General features: G+C 40.4%; 1 protein-coding gene across 2 annotated transcripts in view; it reads left to right on the forward strand.

Annotated features, from left to right (window-relative positions):
- The first annotated feature begins 3,703 nt into the window (after positions 1–3,703).
- LOC139126117 (low-density lipoprotein receptor-related protein 12-like) overlaps positions 3,704–20,277 on the forward strand; it is a 33,798-nt gene continuing 17,224 nt past the window's right edge. The window contains exon 1 of one of the 2 annotated variants that reach the window (XM_070692168.1): positions 3,704–4,023. In XM_070692168.1, the coding sequence (XP_070548269.1) occupies positions 3,870–4,023 (154 nt within the window). In that variant the 5' untranslated portion in view covers positions 3,704–3,869. The remainder of the gene's footprint in view (positions 4,024–20,277) is intronic. The other variant, XM_070692169.1, reaches the window with a different exon arrangement.

A 20,277-nucleotide genomic window follows, 5' to 3' on the forward strand; every position in this document is an offset into this window, starting at 1 on the left:
GTTGACGACCTACCCCTCTGACACCATATTGTTTTTTGATCAGTACACTGCATATATTTACTCCTTCCAAGGTTCGAATTTATCAGTTATCATTGACCAATTACCAGTGTTGCCTGCTTTTAATTACAACTTTGAACTTGCAGTAGACAATGTTGACTTACAATATATATTTTGCTTGCAGTAATTGTCAAAATATAGTTGCACATTTTAATATGAAACCTAGAAGTTTTCACATTTAATGTTACACATACTACTCGTACAACTAAGAAGTTATTGAAATCTTTCAATTTTTCTCTGACGTCCAACATTGGAAAGTTAATTGAGCTGTTGTAAGTTTCCTTCTCACCAGTTTATTTTATGTGTATATTGCACATTGTATTCTTGGCTCATCTGTGTATAACTTAACTCTGAGTAAATCTTAACATTTCAAGCAAGGACCATCAAATTTTTACTGTTGATCTACAAAATTGAAAAGTGGCTGTTAAAACGGAATTCTGCCTATGAAAATTGAAAGTTCAAACTCTTTGCAATAGCACAATAGCATTTTGAGTGAATAAGTGGAATAGGAATACCTCTTTTTGTTTGTCAGATAGGAGCAATACTGTGCCCTTGGTGGTATATTTTTAAATGACTTGCAGAAATTGATATTTATTATTATTGCTATTATTGCTAATTGTTGTTTTGCCTGATTGAGGCACACACCTAGCTATCCTATGGATTCTCTTGAATATTATCACAGTACAGCTACATGAGCCACCAAGCCGCTGCTAGTTGAAACACCTATTTGTAGGGTTTTTGACTGACTGCTAAGCTAGGCGAATTAGTATTGTAGATATTGTGAGTTCAGTCGCATAAAAATGCATAAGCAAGACTGCATCAAAGTTGACCACTTTTACTGTACATGTTGTTCACAAATTTAGTTCTAAGGCCATCAAGAATATTTTTATGGGTCTTTTAGAGTAATTTAACATAAGGGCCTGGGGGTCAGAGGAATGTGAGGGTAGTCACTCAAAAAATTGAAAGCTACAAGGGGGGTTGTTCAAAATTGGAGAGAAAGAAGTGGGATGCTCAAATTTTGGTACAAAATGAATTGAAATACCTCTCAGATTGCACCATTTTATCAATTTCTCAAAATTCTTAATGCAACCCCCTGTCACTTCCTCTCCCCCCGGGGTGTTCTAACAGTTTTACTTAGTGAAAACAAATAGAAAACACCTAATATTGCACCAGATTGCATCATTGAACTCATTAATTTCTCAAAATTTCCGACGTGGCAGAGGGGACACGCCTCTCACACTTTTCCCCTGTGGGGTGTTCTAACAGTTTTACACAAATTGATAACATCTCTCATATTGCACCAGACTGCATTATTGCACACATCAATCTCTCAAATTTTCAAGACGAGAGGGTACAACTCCTCTGACACTGCCCCCCACCAGCCTCCTGACTGTTCTCCTGTACTTTCAAATTCTGCCGTGTCAGATATCTTAGTGAAAACCTTGTCATGATACCCATTCAAAGTAAACAATACTATATGGTTGGATAGTGGTTACAGCATGAGCTTTTGTATCTACATTTTATTGTGACTTTGAATTTCCTTTTGCCGGTTTCATCTTTTTCAACTGTCATGAGGTAACCGATGATATTCTAGCAGGATGTGAAAGGTTTGTACTATTGCTGTAGTTTTGTAAATGTTACAAATACATTGTCTTGGTATTTAACTGGTCTAAGTGGGGGGGGGGAAGGATCAGTCAAAATTTCTGTGTTAGAGACTAGGTTACTCAAATGCATTGGGGTTGGCACGGGGTTCACTGAGAATTTCAGAATACCATGAAATTCCCCTGACTTCCCCCAAGGTCGTAAATAATGACGACTCCCTAAGTAAGATTTTTACCACAGGAAAACGTTAATTTTATTCACTCTTCATCCTTTGTTAACGTTAGAAAGTTTGATTATGTATTAGAAAGTTTGATTATGTAAAATTGTGTTGTTACTTGATGTAATCTTGAATTGTTGAAATAAATAAAATCTTTGAAAGTAAAACATGATCCTGTGTCACTGTTGTTCCTGTCTTGTTTCACCATCAGAGAAAAAAAAAGATTCTTATAAATTCACACCCCATTGCTCTACCAAAACAGAAAAATTATTGACATTTTTAAGGCGAAACAACACGCGACGTCTCACCAGTAATACTTGTAAGTTCAATGCAACTCTGCATAACATGTTCGGACGAGAGAGGTGACCATAGAGGGTGTACGTCCTACTGGTACTCGTGTGACAGGCTTGCAACCACATGACATACTCCGGGTGCGCGCGTACTGGTGTACAGTTAAATTGCGTCTATGAAGTTAATTTTAAGAGCAGGGTTCGAAGGTTTATCACATAGACGAGACAGGTCATGAACCGATTGTTGTCTTTCATCACAACCTTCACAACTCTCAGCCATGCACAAGTTTCCATACGTCTGGGGTTAAGGACGTGGGTGTTGATATTAGGTCAATGTGATTAAAACAAGATGCAGGAAGTTGTCCTTTGTTCTATCCCAGACTTCTCTCTGTCCTTCACATTTGTCGAACGTTTCTGCCCTGTCAGGCTGACCTGCATCTGAACCTAAGTTCTACCCCCCCCCCCCGGGGCAAATCATCAGTAAATCATGCGCTTTACACAGCCAATCAGTACGTTTGTCATACAGTTCAGTCGTTACAAACCGATTTCCAGACATTTCGGTAGCTAAACTAGCTAACAATGCAGGAACAACTGACAACTGTATATGATTTTTGCCAAAATACCGATATAAATTTCAGTGGTGTGTTTGTGAGAGAGAGAGAGAGAGAGAGAGAGAGAGAGAGAGAGAGAGAGAGAGGAGAGAGAGAGAGAGATTCGTACATGTCCGTTTAATGTGTGTTGATATATCGCCTCAATCGAAACGTGGGCGTGATAAGATATATGCAATCTTAAAAGGAAATTTTTATATAGATTCATTAATTGTTGTTGTTTCTTCAAATTGAACCAAAAGACTAGAATCACTGGACAAAGTTCAGTAAACACTGAGGTAAAACCGTCCATTCTGTGCTGCTGAAGATATAAAATATACCATTGGCTTTCAAAGCTTCTGCAGGAAGACGAATTATTTAATTTTTGACGGGAGCACATGAAGAATATTGGGCCAAATCTTTGATATGAAAACAGTTGGTCCTTTTTGTTCTTTCGTGAATGAGCTTGACCAAGTTCATTAGTAAAATTCCCTAGTTTATTTCGTTCAGCCCTTCTATGTGTGGATATGCATAGCCAATTACTAACATGTAAGTTCAGTTATATGTCATTATTTTCCGACAGGGATACCTATAAGAAATTAATGCTACAGATGGTAAAATGATAGGCTTTCATCAAAAAAAATTCAGTTCATTAAATTGATTGGAAACGCGTGAGGCCGTCGCTACCAAATAAGCTGTGATCTGATTCCTAAGTCTTATGAACCCTGTCATCACTTGTATACACGGCAGACCCTTGTCAGACCTTAGGATGCAAACACAATGACATTTGAAAAGTCATTAAATTTTATTGTTGCTTTCGATGAGTTGGTCATTGTACGGTCACCGTGGTAGAAACCTAGTCGCTGGTGGTTAGGTAAACAGTGAAACGTCCCTGTGTTCTAGTATGCAAAATAACTACGGGGTCGTCGGACGCATATCTAACCACAAGTGACAAATGGTAGGAAATGTCACAACAAGACCCTTCACTCATCACAAAAATCAAACCAATTACATATACATATACAAGCTTTCATATTAGCATATGGTAACATACTTCGTATAAATGCAGAAGGCGCCTACGCTTACACGCCAAAGAGTTCCACGTCTTAACGCAAGATGGGTTACTTAATGCTTTCCTTTCTCTGCCTGTGTGTCTTTGATTTTAAATCCGTATACACTGCTCCTACAGCAATTGGAGCAATGGCAACAACAGAAATCAATTATATTGGTGGAGAAGATGACATGGAGTATCAAGAGGACTTTAACTCCGGTAAGTGTATCCAATAAGCTTTTCTTACAATTAAGGGGAGTCTTCTCGACTGAACAGACTCCAGTGGAACTTTTATACATTGTCATGAACAATCATTGTTTCAATTTTCGGTGAATCAGATGAAGTAAAAATACTACTATTCTACCAAACAAACTCCAATCATTCCGATAGCTTTTTTTGCAAAGTGGACAAATGTATTGGAAACTTAAAATCCAAATTTCGTTATCTACATCGAATTTTGAAAGTTATTGCCGATTACTCGCTTGATAGGCATAAAAAGTTATCACAATTGAAAAGTTACGGTATTGCAATATTTCACACAATTTCGATGAAAATTACAAACTTTTAAAACACAGAACCAGCCTACACAGATACACCCAATGTTGTTGTGTGAGTTTAGCTTAACCCAAACCCATTCTTCTCCGTTTTTTTCACGTTCGCAGATTTCGGTTGACGTAGCCAAGCTATGTCCATATGCGTACAGTATACACATATTGTAGGGACTGTACAATACTTGTTTATTGTTGACAACTCTCAAGACACCTTGTCAGTTTAAGTGTCTTATGGCCAAATTTGCTTCTTCGCAAACTATTATCTAAGGCTTGAAAAAATACTCTCATCATCCGACGCCTTATGTATCATCAATTTCACAGCCGATGGGGAAAGCAAACCAACATTTTCCGACCAAAAACATTTTTGCAACCGTAAGAGTAAAAGGGTCTTGTCTCTCACACACTAATGTTTGGTGTAAAGCTACTGCGCCAGTTTCAAAATATGTAGTCCAAATCTTTATTTATCATAATAACTTAAGCAAACGTAATCAATTACAAGGATATAGCTAGTGTCTAACGTTTGTAGCAGTGTGAAGGGGAAGGAGAGATGGTTTAACACTTATAAGAAATTCAAAGCTGGCAGTTACAGCATTATTGTCGCCTATGTTTCATCATCGCAGATTTCGGTCGACACAGCGCAGCTATGTCCATTTACTTAATAGCATATGTACACAGTTGACGTATATTATGTAGATAACACTTGCTTATCGTTGACAACTTTCAAGTCACCTTGTCAGTTTAAAGGCAAGGGAGCCTGTAAATACTCCTATCTCCCTGGGCATTCATTATTGAACATGAGTTGCAAATGAAAGCAGCATCAACCAATGCTCCCGAAAATCTGAATATTCCAAGAACCACGGTGTAAATAAAAGCATTTAGCCAACATATTATGGTTTGCAAATACTTGTGGCATCACTTTGTTAGCGAAATTCTCTCAATTTTTTTTCCCTTTAAAGTTGATTTTTGTTGCTAAAACTGCTGCGATGCTGTGTTCGAAGCGTCCAAAGAACAATAGATAAAAAAAAACAGCATTCAAACAGCTGCCAATCACGACGGGACGCGGAAACCTTCAAACGATAAACATTTGCTGTGTACATCGAATCGGTTACGATGTAAACTATGAATGCACGATTCTTACTGCTTGGGAAAATACTTGACCAAGGTTACTGAACACGAGTCTTAGATGATTTAGATACAGACACACCGCTTCATGAATTCAAGCAGATTGCCTCCCCCTATTAGTTTGTGGATCTGTGTACCCGAAGGCCTATGAATGGGTGATGTCTTTGTTGACCTGCAAAACGATATTTTAGTATAGTTCTCTTTTGGATGTATGATGTGACCTAGCCCTGCCTACGATGCTGTGTGGTCCCGGCGTTACACATGTACAACTTCCCATCACAGCCACGCAAAACCAGCGAGGTGCGGCCGCGGTCCCATTTTGGACCGCACACGAAAAACTACTTCCCTAACTACTTTTGGCGGAAATCAACTCGATCCGATCTATGCCGAATTTTTTAAACCGCTCACAGACTGTAAAAAATTGCTGTCATGACCTCTCAAACCGTTATTTGCCGGCGATGCACGGTCAAGGGCCTAGTGGCTGGCAGTAGTAAAGAAAAGGTGGTCAACTGTGATTAATAAGAATTTTACACCCCATTTTATTCATTTATCTACATGAAGCGAAGGAAAATTTAACCATCCATGTAACTAAAGTATGACCCTGACCTATATATGAACTCACGCGCAGTGCATTGTCCTGATCTAAGCAGGGAAATTCCCTGCTGAGTCATTCACATTCCAAATGGAACTTGCGCATACACTAGCTATGACTCACTAACAGTACATCTGTCGGAACAACATTATCGGATCATTTGTTAGATAGATTCCGACTGTGCTGCAGCTCTGTACAGCTCCTTAAGGATTCCAGTGCTGATTCTCGTCTTCTGGAGGTAAGTATATACTTGTTTTCTATGTGTTTTTCCTACGCCTATCGGAACGAGATTTTAGTCCCTACCGGAACCATAGGGATGTTGCGCAACCCTCTTTTCCAGAAGAGTCTTTCGCAAGGACTTTCCAGTAGGGACTTTCGCAATACCCTTCAGTTACTTAGCAACTTGTCACGTGGTTTCAGAGGTCTGAAACTCTACAGTTTTCAGAAAATTTTCTGTGGAATTTTTTCTGAACGACTCTAGTTAACTTGTTCACCCGATAGATAAAATTTTAGTAATTTCCTCTGAACTTAAAATATGTCGGAAGACCATTACTTCAAACAAATGAGTCGTTTCAGATGAATGGTACTGATATCTAAAGTGTTCACTCTTTTATCTTTACGTACAAATGTAGTTCCTAAGTCGTTCTCTATTCTATTCCCACCAACAAAACATTCAATACTCATTTCCCCTCCCCGATCTTTATCAATACTTATGATAATATCACAAGTTGTTCTGTTATCTGTTTTCATAGCATAATATCCAACCAAATCGTCAAATTCATCTCCAGTAGCTAACTTTACACATCTAATGAGAACTGTACCATGTTGAAGTATTTTCATATTATCAGTCATCTGTTGATTTACAGTCTGTAAAGTTAATTCAGCTGCCTCATCACCGTCGCTTTTCAGACCCAGTTTCTTTAAAGTTGTGTCCCAAAATAATCTTACTGGAACTCCGCTAGCTGTATACGAGCAATAATTCTCCCCCTCGTTTATCCACCTTCTTAATGTATTATCTACCTTCATTATTGTATTAAGAGGACTAATTTTAAGGTGAATCGGTATACCAAGAAGTGCAATGTATGGATTCGTAGGAGTAAGCCAACTACGAAAATCTAACAATTTATATTTGTTTACATTGCTATCAAAATAAATCACATTCGGAGTTCCTGGTGGTTCAGCAACACCTCCTGCAATTTCACTATCCAATATCTAAGATGGTTACGCGGCACATTATAAGGCATGAATTTCTGACTATCCCCATCCCATGTCAGAGCAAAAGGAGTAGAATCATTCGAAGCCTTTGTGGCGTCAATTACAGTTTCATCAATGTCTTTAAGTTCGGAAAATTCTACAGCATGTTCGTGGGGTGGCGCCGCGGCATTGGCTAAAACGAAATATTTTTCGCGGTCTTTATAACGAAGGACGTAATCTTATTATGATTAGCAGCCATCTTAGTATTATTGTTAACTTTAACATCACTCAGATCTTCAAGCTCAAGATTTTGCATACGAATTGTACCTAGACCGAAGCCACTTGGATCAGACATACTCCGTAGGGACCTATATACAGTGAAAATTAAAATAATACCTGTAATATACAATACACAGTCATGGCTTCAGCTATAGGAATGACAGTTCTCGGTGCTGTATTAAATGCAACGGCATTCACAGGAGGAAATATTATCGGACAAAAGCTTAGCGGGAATGGTGACGCTCTTATTGAAGAAAAGGTCCGACATGATAAAGCATTAGAAAAATTTGAACATGATCGCAACGTCTGGTCAGAAAAAAGATTACTACAGGCTGACTGGGAAAGAGAAAATCAGGCAAAGGACGCACATGCTGCGGCAGAATTAAGAGATACAGATGCAGAAATCCTGGAAGAAGCAGAAGCGGTGCAAAGCAACTCTACGTCAAGTCCAGCGCAAGCGTTAGCGCAATTCTCAGATTATTATCAACCCAGTCCTGAGCAAAAGAAATATGAGATGATCTATATTGCTGGAGGATTGGTCGTGGGATGGTTTATCTTCCGATAGGGTTACACCGGTAGGGGGCTCCTTCGGAACGCTTCGGAACGACTACAGCAATTCAATACAAAAGCTAATTGGCCAGTTATTGAAATCGATCATGTTCCCATCCTGATCTGTTATCCAGATACGCATTGAATTCATGTAATCTCCCCCTTTTCTCAATGGCATAGAAATTGCTCCGTTTTTAAAATCGTAAGTAACCTTTTCACTTATTTCTCTCGTATCCCGGATGGAAGTATTTGTAAACAGTTCGATACTTTCCCCTGTATGTATCCTCCGGAGGCACCCGAACCAAATGAAACATAATTTCCAGTAACATCGACTACATCTGAATGAACTATATATTTAGTGACTGTTAAGAAATCCACTTTCTTCGGACTCATAGTACTTTTTATAACTGGGTTGTCCTCAGGTTTATCTGAAAAGCCGACGACGTTGGCGAAGCTACCTGTAGCATTGAAATAAACTTTAACATCTTTAGCCAAAGTTAGAAGAACGTGGTTTGTCGGTAGATGTTTTTCAAAATTAATTTTTTGCTTCAACCCGATTGCTTTGTTTAACGTATCGATATTGTAGTTACCTGGACGTATTGATTTAGTCTTCTTTGGTTGGTCACCTTCTTGATATTTTATTACATTATTCGTCGATGTTATGTTATGCCATGAATTATATAGTCCGCACTCTAGCAGTCTTATCTTCGTAAACTGCGTCGTGTCAATGCAAGGGTAAAAATTAACAGTGACTGGTTCACCTGTTTGACTTTCAATCCAAATGATCATTGTTGTACGTTGTATATATATTACTAAGTATAAGTGTTCGATGAATATTATTATTATTATTCCGAAGGTGCCCATTACACAGTATAAGGTTCTGCAGGAATAATATTTTTCTGTTCAAGGAGATCTTTGGTTGCAACCGCGGCAGCAGTCGCACCGCCTAATTTTGCCAATCGAATTAAATTTGGTCGACTTGGATCGCCAACCTCTATTTTCAGAAATTTGCTGGAGATCATAGATATCCCATCGCAAGTCCTGCGATTACAATACCATCGTACATTGTGTTTACAACTGTTTTAATATCCATGATTGCTGACTAGTATATAAAATAAAAAATAAAAAATAAAATATGGGGGAGTTAATCCATCTCATACAATGTAGAGGAGCTGGTCCTCCTCCCTCCCCCTCCCCCTCCCCCTCCCCTCCCCTCGGAACTGTTCCGGATGGAGCTGCTACGTGCTCTGTTTTTTTCGCTTTCTGTGGAGGATCTTTCCGGACGGAACAATAATGTCGAGCACGCCCCCATATAACCCTAATGCAGTCAATGAAACTCCCACAATTCCTAAAACAAGATAACATTTATTATACCAGCTATCGCGTGAGCTATCACACTGTTCTTTCATTGTAGGCGGTAGGTCTGCTTCAGTCGCTACCGCATCGCTCCCCTCCATTGCTTTTAGTTTCTTCTCCTTGTTTTTCCTGTTCCATTCCGCTAATTTCTTGCCCGCAGCAACTCTCCCTGGATGCTTCGGCGGTAACGTCACTTTCTCTATGTTGCGCTGTGTCGGTGGTAGAGTCGTTGTTTCCGTTTCCGGTGTGGGCTCCGTCGGCGGGCCGGAGTCGTTTGCTGAGTCGGCGAAGTTGAATCCATTTATTTCAGGTACTATATTAAACCCGATTTTTTTAAAATTTAAATGTTTACCCGTAATTAAACCGGTGGAAACTAGAGCAAGTATGGGGCCCCACGTGTACGCTATCCGTCCTGATAATCTTTTTATTTCACTGTTTAGAATAAAATCTTTTTAAGATCAGTGGCATAGTTATCTCGATCATCGATTGGAACTACCTGACTTATTGCGCGGGCTCCTAGATCTATGAAACTTTGAGTGATATTATCACTTATAAGAGAACTGTATTTCGCTTCATAGACTTTAAATGCTTTATTCACCGTTTCATCTCCCCATTTTTCTACGTCAGCAACTGAAATCTCCTTACAAAAAAATAACTTACTTTGACCACTTGCGATGACACAGAGTATTTTTTCACGTTTCGTCTCTATTATGGATCGATTATTGTCCGACGCTGCGGTTGGTAGTGTCACAGTTGTATTTGCCGATGTCTTTATTAAATTCTCCATTGTTTGCAGTATATTATCTATTCTTAGTAAAAAATAAAAAATTCGTTTAAACCTGAATCCGAAATATAATATTAACATGGTCTGGAATGTTAGAATGATTCCGACAGGGATTCCGAAGTATGGAAAATTCTCCTCCATTTAAATCTATCTGTATATAGAAACACAAATCATGAGTACAGACTTATTCCCAGTTGCTTTTCAATTGAATAAGACGAGCGTACCGACAGTACAGCATGCTGATATTCCTCCCAAACCGAATGGAGGAATAAAACCTATTCTCATGGACTTAGAAATATATGTAACGCCGACAGATAAATTTACTTTTCATCCACGGGATATATTTAAAGATAACGTAATCACTCATCGATCAGCTAAAGAAAGTAATGTCTGGCTGGGCAGCCCGCATATGAAATATTGGGACCAGCAATTGAATTTCGCTGTATGGTGTAGCACTACTGGTTGCGGTATATCATTCGCCCATCTCTTCGATAAGAAATTTCCTCCGCAAATACGATCATTCTGCCGTTTCCATGTATATTTTACAATACGTAGGATCCTTCACGAAATGGGCGTTGCACTTCCAGACGATACCCCCACCTTCAAAGCGGGCGACAATCCGTACAATCTCGTCCAATATGAACTTCTATGTACAGAATTTGGAAATATAAGTCCAACGAAGTCCGACTTTCGTTATCGAAAAGGTCAAAATAAAGGTCTTGGTTATGGATATGAATATTACACTAATCGCGGGCCCGTTAGACAGCCAAAAGCGATATACAACGGTCGGGACTTTTTCCTCTCCTCCGACGGAGGCGTTTTCTATACACATACCATTTTTGGAAAGAAAAAACATGTACTGTCCGACAAAGAACGACCACACTACTATTTCTTCCGAAATGATGGATCGGAGGGACAATATAATAGTTTCATCCCTCTGAAGGGAGACTCGGGATTGACAAAGGCCGGTCTCGCTCGCCTCAATGAAAGCCTTGAAGCCTACGTATATTGCATACTCGGCGCACAAGCGAATATTCGTAGTACCATAGTGGGTGATACTGGCAGTGCAGAGCAAGTCCGAAAAGAATTCGGCGTTCTCCTCGAAGATGAAATTCGCAATACCGACAAAGTAATTAGTTATAGGCGATATCAAGACACAATAATGAATACTGGTGTCAAACTTGATATGGCAGTTTCGCCCAATTTACTTCTCTTACCGTCTGAGATGGTCATTCTTTCGGGCCCGGCAATCTCGGGTTATAATAATGAATTGCAATACGCAACAGAATCTATGTCCTTCGGGGTGAATGGTGATATAAACACGGAAGTTCGAGAAAGTGCTGTACACGAGATGGAGGGGGGGGATCCCGTGAAGTGGCAGGACGAGCCCGGAGAGTCACCTCACAATGACACGACTCGGGGGCCTCCCTCCCCTCCCCGGAACGGGCAGCATCTACGACCAGCGTAGACCCTATTCACGAATATGGTAAAATTGGTTTGTTATCTTTAGCAATATTCATTACTATTGTAGGTACTGGAATAAAGTCACTAACTATATAGTTCATTCAGATGCTGTCGATGTGACTGGGTTTCATCTAACTCGAACCAGTAACTTAAAAGAACTAGAAGAGATTCTTAATTTACAGTATATAGATCCAGAGGAAATGTCAATATACGTAACCCCACCATTCAACATGATTATAACTGGACCGACATATTCTGGCAAAACAGAATTTATGTTGGACCTCCTCACCGGTCCGTACTTAAGGAAATTCGAATATGTGATATTCATTTGCCCAACATTCATGAATAATAAAGCGTATAATAGAAGATTCATTTTCACCGATGATAATGTGTTTATATTTCCAGTCGGACTCGATGCAGTGGATGATACATTAACCTACGTGCATAAAGAATGGGCTGGAACGAACACTTTAATAATCCTCGATGACTGCGCCTCGTCCAAAGATATGAAGAAGCGCAGTAACGTTTTAGTCCAACTTGGTTTCAGCGCAAGACATGACGGATTATCTGTCTGGGTTCTGACTCAACAATATACTAGTATTAGTAAACCATTTAGGGAAAACATACAGATGTTAGTACTATTTTACACACCGAACAAGATAGACAACAAAACTATTATAAAAGAATATGGAATGGAGGTGTCAGAACGGGAAGCCGTGGGCCTAATCAAGCAATTGAAAAGTAGGCCATTCAGTAAACTAGTATTTCGTTTACGGCATCCGTATAGTATGAGATTTATAGAGGGTCCGGTGGCCGCCGATTTTGGTACTATATAGATGCCCTCCGTACGACATAAAATTATTCGTATAATATAGCAATTATGGAAGCTGAAGCCGAAGGCACCGCCGAAGGTACTCTTAGAGAATTATATTACAACCCGAAAACTGGTTTTGGAGGTGTACAAAAATTGTATGACGCAGCACGCGCCAGCGGACTGAAAGTGACCAAGAAAGAGGTGCAGGAGTGGTTAAAAACTCAGCTAACTTATAATCTACATAAACCGGTACCTCGTACTCATGCTACGGGCCGGCGCGTTTTCGTAACATCGATAGACTCTCAATGGCAAGCGGATCTCGTGGAATTCCCTCCCCCGTTCGCAAAAGAGAACCGTAACATTCGATACATGCTAACAGTAATAGATGTGCTAAGCAAATATGCATGGGCCAGGCCGATACAGTCAAAAACGGCTGATGATACTCTGAAGGCACTACAAGACATAATTAAGAAATCCGGGAGAAGGCCCGACAAACTTCAGACAGATGAGGGGCGGGAATTTACTAACCGAAAAATGCAGGGGTGGCTCCAGGAGGCGGGAATTCACTGGTTTCACACCTACAGTGACAAAAAAGCTAGCGTCGTTGAACGTTTTAATCGGACCCTCAAGACGATGATGTGGAAATACTTTACATATAAACAGACACGTTCCTGGCTCCCCATTCTACCCCACCTTCTCGAGAATTACAATAACACCGTTCACGGAAGTATCAAAATGAAACCCAGGGACGTAACAGAGGAGAACGATTGGCAGGCATTTTATACACTATTCGGTCCTGAGTTGGCAGCCGGGGGAGTTGACCCTGAATTCAAGCTGGGAGAACGGGTCCGAATTACAAAATACAAGACCACTTTTAAGAAAGGATATTTGCCAAATTGGACAGAGGAGATTTTCGTAGTTTCAAAAGTGTGTACGCAGCTGGACTAGGAACGCCACCAGTTTACAAAATAAAGATCTGAATGGAGAGGAAATACTTGGCACTTTCTACTCCGATGAACTTCAGAGCGCACCTTCAGAACGCGACGAGCTGTACAGAGTAGAACGAATTTTGAAGACGAAAAAATTAGAGGAAAGAAATATTATCTGATAAAATGGAAAGGTTATCCAGAAAGTTTCAATAGTTGGGAGCCAGAGGAAAATGTTATTAGAACTTCGTAAGTTCCTGTCCATGGTACTTGTCAAGTACTACGTAAGTTCCTGTCCATGGTACTTGTCAAGTACTACGTAAGTACTAACGTAAGTATTTACGAAAGTTATTCAATAAGTACCATGGAAAAAGTCTTAATTTCTTGAAAGCCGAAAGTGTCAGTTTACCACCCCACTTCCACCCCCCACCTGGCCAAGTATTTATCATGTACTGTCGTAAGTAATGTTCACTTACTGCATCTTTTTCGGCCGTATGTGGATGAGGTGGGGGCCCCTCGGTTCCTGAACATATTAAGTTTGCAAGATCTTCAAAACGACTTCTCATGTTGCCATAGTCCGTTCTTTCGAGTCCCCCTTTTTCAGCTTTATCGATAAGTTCTGGTTGAAGTATAATGTACACAACTGACATAAGCCATAGACAAGTAACTTCAAAGTCCGGTGTTACAGAACCGTAGGGTTTCATAATGTCAAGTGCTCGTAGGTCAAACGAAGCATTATAAGCACACACAGATCACAAGCGTTAAGAAGTTTGTGTAGGTTCTTTAGTGAGACTCGAGGTTGTTCTAGTTGTTCTTGACCAGGTGGGAAGTACGCTTTTTCAAGTTCCTCCTCCTTGAAACCGTCTATTAAAAATCCCTGGCTGCCGCCGCTCCATGCAATTCCAAAGTCAAAAGCTCGTGGATATTCTACTGGCCCGACTGTCTCGGTATCAATTGTTGGATTAAGTATATTCTTGAGAACGAGGGGGGTAAGAGCGTTCCGAATTACCAAACATGGAAGCCTATAGTCGTGGCAAATTTCTAAGAAAGTCTGTTTGAACTTGTTGTGAATCTCTTCTAGTTCTTCTAAGGCAGCTATTTCATATTGTCTGGCTCGAGTCAACACATTCCGCCTGCAATAATCCCAAGGCATATCTTTGAATATGATAATGAAACTGGGTAAATGGTCAAATGCTCTAGAAACAATCTTTTTTTCTTCCGTTGCCACGGAAACGCCCGGATTCGAGAAAAAGTCAGATGTTGAATTATGGAAGAGTCACAAATAATGTATTGTTCTGAAGGGAAGCCTCCCCCTCCCCCCCTCCTCCTCCCAGCCTGACATTGTAAACTAAGCGTATGTTCTATAAACTGGTTCTGAAAATCGGCAATCGAAACGTGGCGCCATTATAAAAGTCGGCAATGTTGCTGGAAAAACTAGTGTCAAATTCTGGTACATGATACGGATCCAAATTTACTGCATCGTAACTCTTACCACTTCCAGTTGGTCCATTTATGAATATGTATGACATTTTTTGGGATACTATATCATAGAAATTTTTTTTAAATTTTTTTTTATTAAGATATATACGATAAGACAATGACAATCCTTTCTATTTCAGATGCAATAAAAATACTTGAAACCGGAGAAGAGAATATTCAAATCAGTGACGAAGGGAAACTCATATTTGGTGAATCTTTGGTAGATCCTATTATATATGTAGACAGTGAGCTAGAAGTGGTTTTCAACATCGGACCTAAATATGGATCCAACGATCCTGCTACATGCGATGAAATGTGTGTTCGTTGGCAACCGAGTCTTCAAAAGTTTACTGATTTAATAATATTCCGTACCCTAGGTGAAAGTTTCGATGCAAGCACTGCTAAAAGTTATGCTGCAAGCCTGGCCGCTCACTCCAAGAATACTACCGGATTTTACAATCCATCTAAAGTGTATCAGAAGCGAGGAGCGAGGGGCCTCAGCCAGTGGCGTATTTTAAATTTCAGTTTAAAAGAGGGAGAGGGAGAGGGGCTCACGATTTCGCTACATGTATTGATATGGTTCAAGAAATTGACTGCGGTTTTAAAACAGTGAGTCCATTGCCAGTCCGAGAAAATCCTGCTATTGTACCTCGTAATATCCGAAAAGGTAGTAAGATAGAATTCTTAGCATTTAAACCGCGCTTAAGTAAGCGTGCTCTTTCTTTCACTGTTGAGAGATTAATATTTTGCGCTGCGCCTAATAAACCAGAAATTCAAGATGCGGAAGAACTAGTCGACTTAGAAAGATTAGGCGAGATATATAAACAAATAAATGCTGCCAAAAATATTATAGTGGATTTTGATGACCTATCATAGAATAATTATTTTTTCATTTTAAAAATTTTAGGATAGTATATATCATAAAGATTATTATGGCCCGTCAATTACATACAGCATTCAAGGGAGCAGTTTTACGAAAAGAATTTCCTGAAGTCAAGCGAGTCAAGGATATCGGGGAACTGGTGGATATTGAAGGTATGGTCCATTCGGAACGAAAGATGTACTCTGTTTATACCGAAATGGAAGTCAAATTATCGGATCCGAAAACTGGTAATACACAACCGCGTTCATTGTATGTTAAATTAAATGATACATACACAAAAGATGTAAGAGGATCGGGATCGGATGTGGGGCAACAATTAATAGATCGCTACGATCGTATGCTTGATACAATTGAAAATGTTGAGGGTTCTGGCCTCGTTCTCGAGGAGATACTTAATTTTGAAGTAATTCTAGTAGAAGTTTTACTCGGGGCTGGCCCGGGGGCTGGCGCAGTCCAACTTCCCGGATGGTTAAAAAATAAGCATTGTGTTAGCGATCTTATTCTACCGGTGGGGGCTGAGAACTGTTTTCAATACGCCATCGTAGCAAGTTTAAAGTTGGCCGACCCCGAGTTTCGTGAAAAGAAATGTGGTCAGGTAAGGAGAAAATGGAATACGTACGCCCCATTTATGGCTGACTACTGTTGGGAAGGTATTCCCACGCCCACGCCCGCCGATCTGACTGTATTCAGGCGCTTCGAGCAGCAAAATCCGAGCGTCAAACTTCAAGTATTTCAGATCTACGAGAATGATCCCGATCCGTCCGGCATAAATGTGTTATATAGTGCCCCTGGCGGAGCCGAAGGTGAAGCCCGTTCCGAAGGTGATAGGAATCAAATAGCAAATATCTTACTGATAGTTGGCGAAGACGGCGGCCGTTCTCACTTCGTACCAATTACTGCGGAAAATCGCCTTCGTAATTCTCGTACTAATCGAAAGAATGAGCGCAGACAGAAGTGTATTTGTATGGTTTGTAAAAGAGGTTTTAAGTCAACAGAAGAATTAGAAAAACATCAGGTATACTGTGGAACAGACACTGCCCAGCCAGATTTTCCTAAGGAAGTGTGTCAATTTGAAGGACATCGGAAGAAGGTTCCTTCTCCCTACGTCGTCTATGCAGATACTGAGGCAATTATTGAGAAGGGGACCGGTCGACATATTCCAATTTGTCTTTCGTATGTTATGGTGGAACGGGGGTGGGCCCGGGCCGACCCACTGTTTATGGTAAAAGAACATTCACAGGTCTCTCCTGTGTTACAGACTTTCTAAAGGATATGAAAGAACGGGCCGAGTATTATTCTAAATCGTATTATTGGAAAATAATACCGATGAGGGATCCTTCTAATTACCGGCGCGACGGATGTGATCCAGTCTGTATTGCATGTGGAGAGCCGGCAGGATACCGAGTAGTGAAGGAGGAGGCGACCTTCTATTGCGAAGGATGCCGGCCGTCGAGAACCATTCCTATCTACTTTCACAACCTCAAGGGATACGATGGTTCTTTTATTTTGAAAGAATTACATGAATCGACGCCGGAGGGGGACCAGAGCCTAAAATCATAGCTAAGACGAGCAATGGAGGAATTATGGGTCTCTCGAAAACATTTATTTTTCACGCCTCAATTGTTGTTGCCGAGGGAAGAGGGAGATAAAGAGACGTTTCTTTTCTATAAAGTTTATGGACAGTGCTCAGCTGATGATGGGGTCATTGGCGAAGTTGGCAAAAACTGTGCCGGAGACCCACGGGTGGACGGCGGCGCCACTTTCGTACCCGGACATTCAAAGGGGGAAAGGTTTCTTCCCCTACGAATATTTAGACTCGGTTGACAGACTGGAAGAGGAGGAGCTCCCGGAGAGGGAGGAATTTTATAGCGAATTGACGGAAGAGGGGATTTCAGAGTCTGATTACGAACATGCTTTGCGAGTATGGGACGAAGTTGGATGTCGTACGATTAAAGATTATATGGAATTCTATTGCGAGACTGACGTTCTCCTTCTTGCAAATATATTCGAAAATTTTCGTGACACATGTTTAGAAGCATATAAGTTAGATCCAGCCCATTACATGTCAGCGCCTGGCTTGACATGGGATGCTATGTTACTTTACACGGGTAATAAGTTTAAACTCATTCAAGATGCTGAGCAGATGACTTTCGTACAACGGGGAATACGAGGAGGTATCAGCCAGTGTAATATTCATTATTTACAGACAAATCATCCGGCTTACGCTGGCGCGAATTACGATCCAGAGAAGCCGGTGACCGAAATAAAATATCTCGATGCAAACAATCTCTATGGCTGGGCAATGAGTCAGGCAATGCCTACGGGCGGACTTCATTGGATGACGATGGAAGAGTGGGAGGAATGGAAGAAAGGGGTCGAGGGGAGCGGGGGGCGGAGCGTGGGGACCTGGTTCCACCTTTCCACCAAGTTTTCTAGAAGTAGACTTAGAATACCCAGCCGAATTACATGAAGAACACAGCGATTTGCCATTAGCACCGCATCACTATGAATTTCCGAGGCAGGGCGGTCGACTGATTACAAGTGTGATGGATAGAGAGTCCTATGTCTTACACTACAAGTTGCTGGAATTCTATCTTCGGATGGGAATGAGATTGAAAAGATTTATCGGGTGCTTGCTTTCGATGAAGCTCCATGTCTCGCGAAATATATTGACTTTAACACTAAAATGAGGGCAAACGGGAAGACAGATTTTGAAAAGAATTTCTATAAGCTGATGAATAATGCAATGTTCGGTAAGACAATAGAGGATGTTCGAAAGTACAGAGACTTTAAATTTGTTTCGGACTGGAACGGCACGGATAGTGGACGTAAAAAGATTCAGAAGTATAATCCAAAGATGAAACATATAACTTTCATAACTTCCGAAGAGGATGGTGATTCCTGCGACAGTGCCCTACTGGAACTGAAAACGGATGAGCATAGATATGTAAAACCAGTTTTCATCGGCGCCGCAGTACTGGAACTTTCTAAGCTGCTTATGTATGAGACGCATTACAATTACTTTCGGGCCCAGTTCCCTGGAATACGATTAGCCTACATGGATACTGACAGTTTTGTTTACAGTGTGCCGATCCCGAACACCTCCCCGGACGGCTCACGCGTCAGCACTTTCAATGATATAGTTCGAGAAGATGTTGAAAAGAATGGTGAGAAGTCTATATATGATACTAGTGGGATGAGTGGGGCCCCCAACTTTCCGAAGATTAATAAAAAAGTGATAGGTAAATTTAAAGATGAGTTGAATGGTGAACCTATTCTTGATTTTGTCGGCATACGCTCGAAAGTGTATGCTTTTCGAACTCCAACTTCGGAGACGAAAAAAAATAAGGGTGAAAGATGTTTGTGTTAGAAAACATTTGAACTTTGAAGATTATAAAGATCTGTTTGAAACTGGGAAGGAGCCCGAGCCGGCACAATTTGTACAGTTTGTACGGAAAAAGGCTGGAGAAATCCGTAGTGAAAAGCGCAGTAAAATCATGATGGCGCCAAATGATATCAAGCGTGTGCAGCTATACAATCCAGACACGGGCGAATGGTTGGCAGAAACATGGCCGATAGGACGGACGACGGGTCATGGTTTAATATTGTAAAGACTTTAATCTACTATTTTCAATAGAGACCAGGGCATCACTGATAACATAAATGTGAGCAAATATATTTTCATCGTGAATGTTATCGCCAACCCTAGATGAGGTGTCTTTCTTCAGAATTTCAAGTTGAATTCCATCCTTTGTATTCATTACTTTTAAACCATTTCCATGAAATTCAATATCTTTAAAGCTACGCAGATCAATAAACAGACAGAATTTATTCTTCAAATAATCAACTTCATCTATGTCAATTTCACACCAATCTTTATCTTCAGCAAAATACCGTCGCGCCTCTCGCCAAAATTGTCTTGGTATCATCTTCTGAGCGTACACTTTATTTGCAATGCCTTCGATTGATACAGACACAGATTCAATGGAGGGGTTAAGGAAAAATTCAGTGTTCAGTTCTTCATTATACAGTTTTTTAGTGAAGAGTATTGCGATACCTCTAATGCTACGTCGTGGTACATTTATATTTTCATTGATAACTGTGTCCGATTCTTTGAATGGGATTGTTCTAAAATAATGTATATGCTCGTAAAGGTAACTTTTCCACCGTTGTAATAACCAGCAGTTGACCTCGCGAGTTCGGGATCAGAAATTGTTTCGTATTCCATTTGAATGTTTTTAATTTATAATTGGCTGGAAAAATAGCAATATTATACATGATAATTAATTGGAAGATGGGTGCCAACGTAATTTCCCATTCAATATGACTCCCTAACGCTTTTGGATATGCAACTCCATGACCTGTTATTAGGGGATGAGTGAGACGAATAGCATATTTTGTTTTATATGTGTCGAAAAGTAAATTATCACCCACGACGGTGTCATCTGCATCTTTCGCACCGCTTCTTAATTTTCTTAGA

Source organism: Ptychodera flava (assembly GCF_041260155.1).
Source record: "Ptychodera flava strain L36383 chromosome 3 unlocalized genomic scaffold, AS_Pfla_20210202 Scaffold_26__1_contigs__length_13983176_pilon, whole genome shotgun sequence".
Lineage (NCBI taxonomy): Eukaryota > Metazoa > Hemichordata > Enteropneusta > Ptychoderidae > Ptychodera > Ptychodera flava.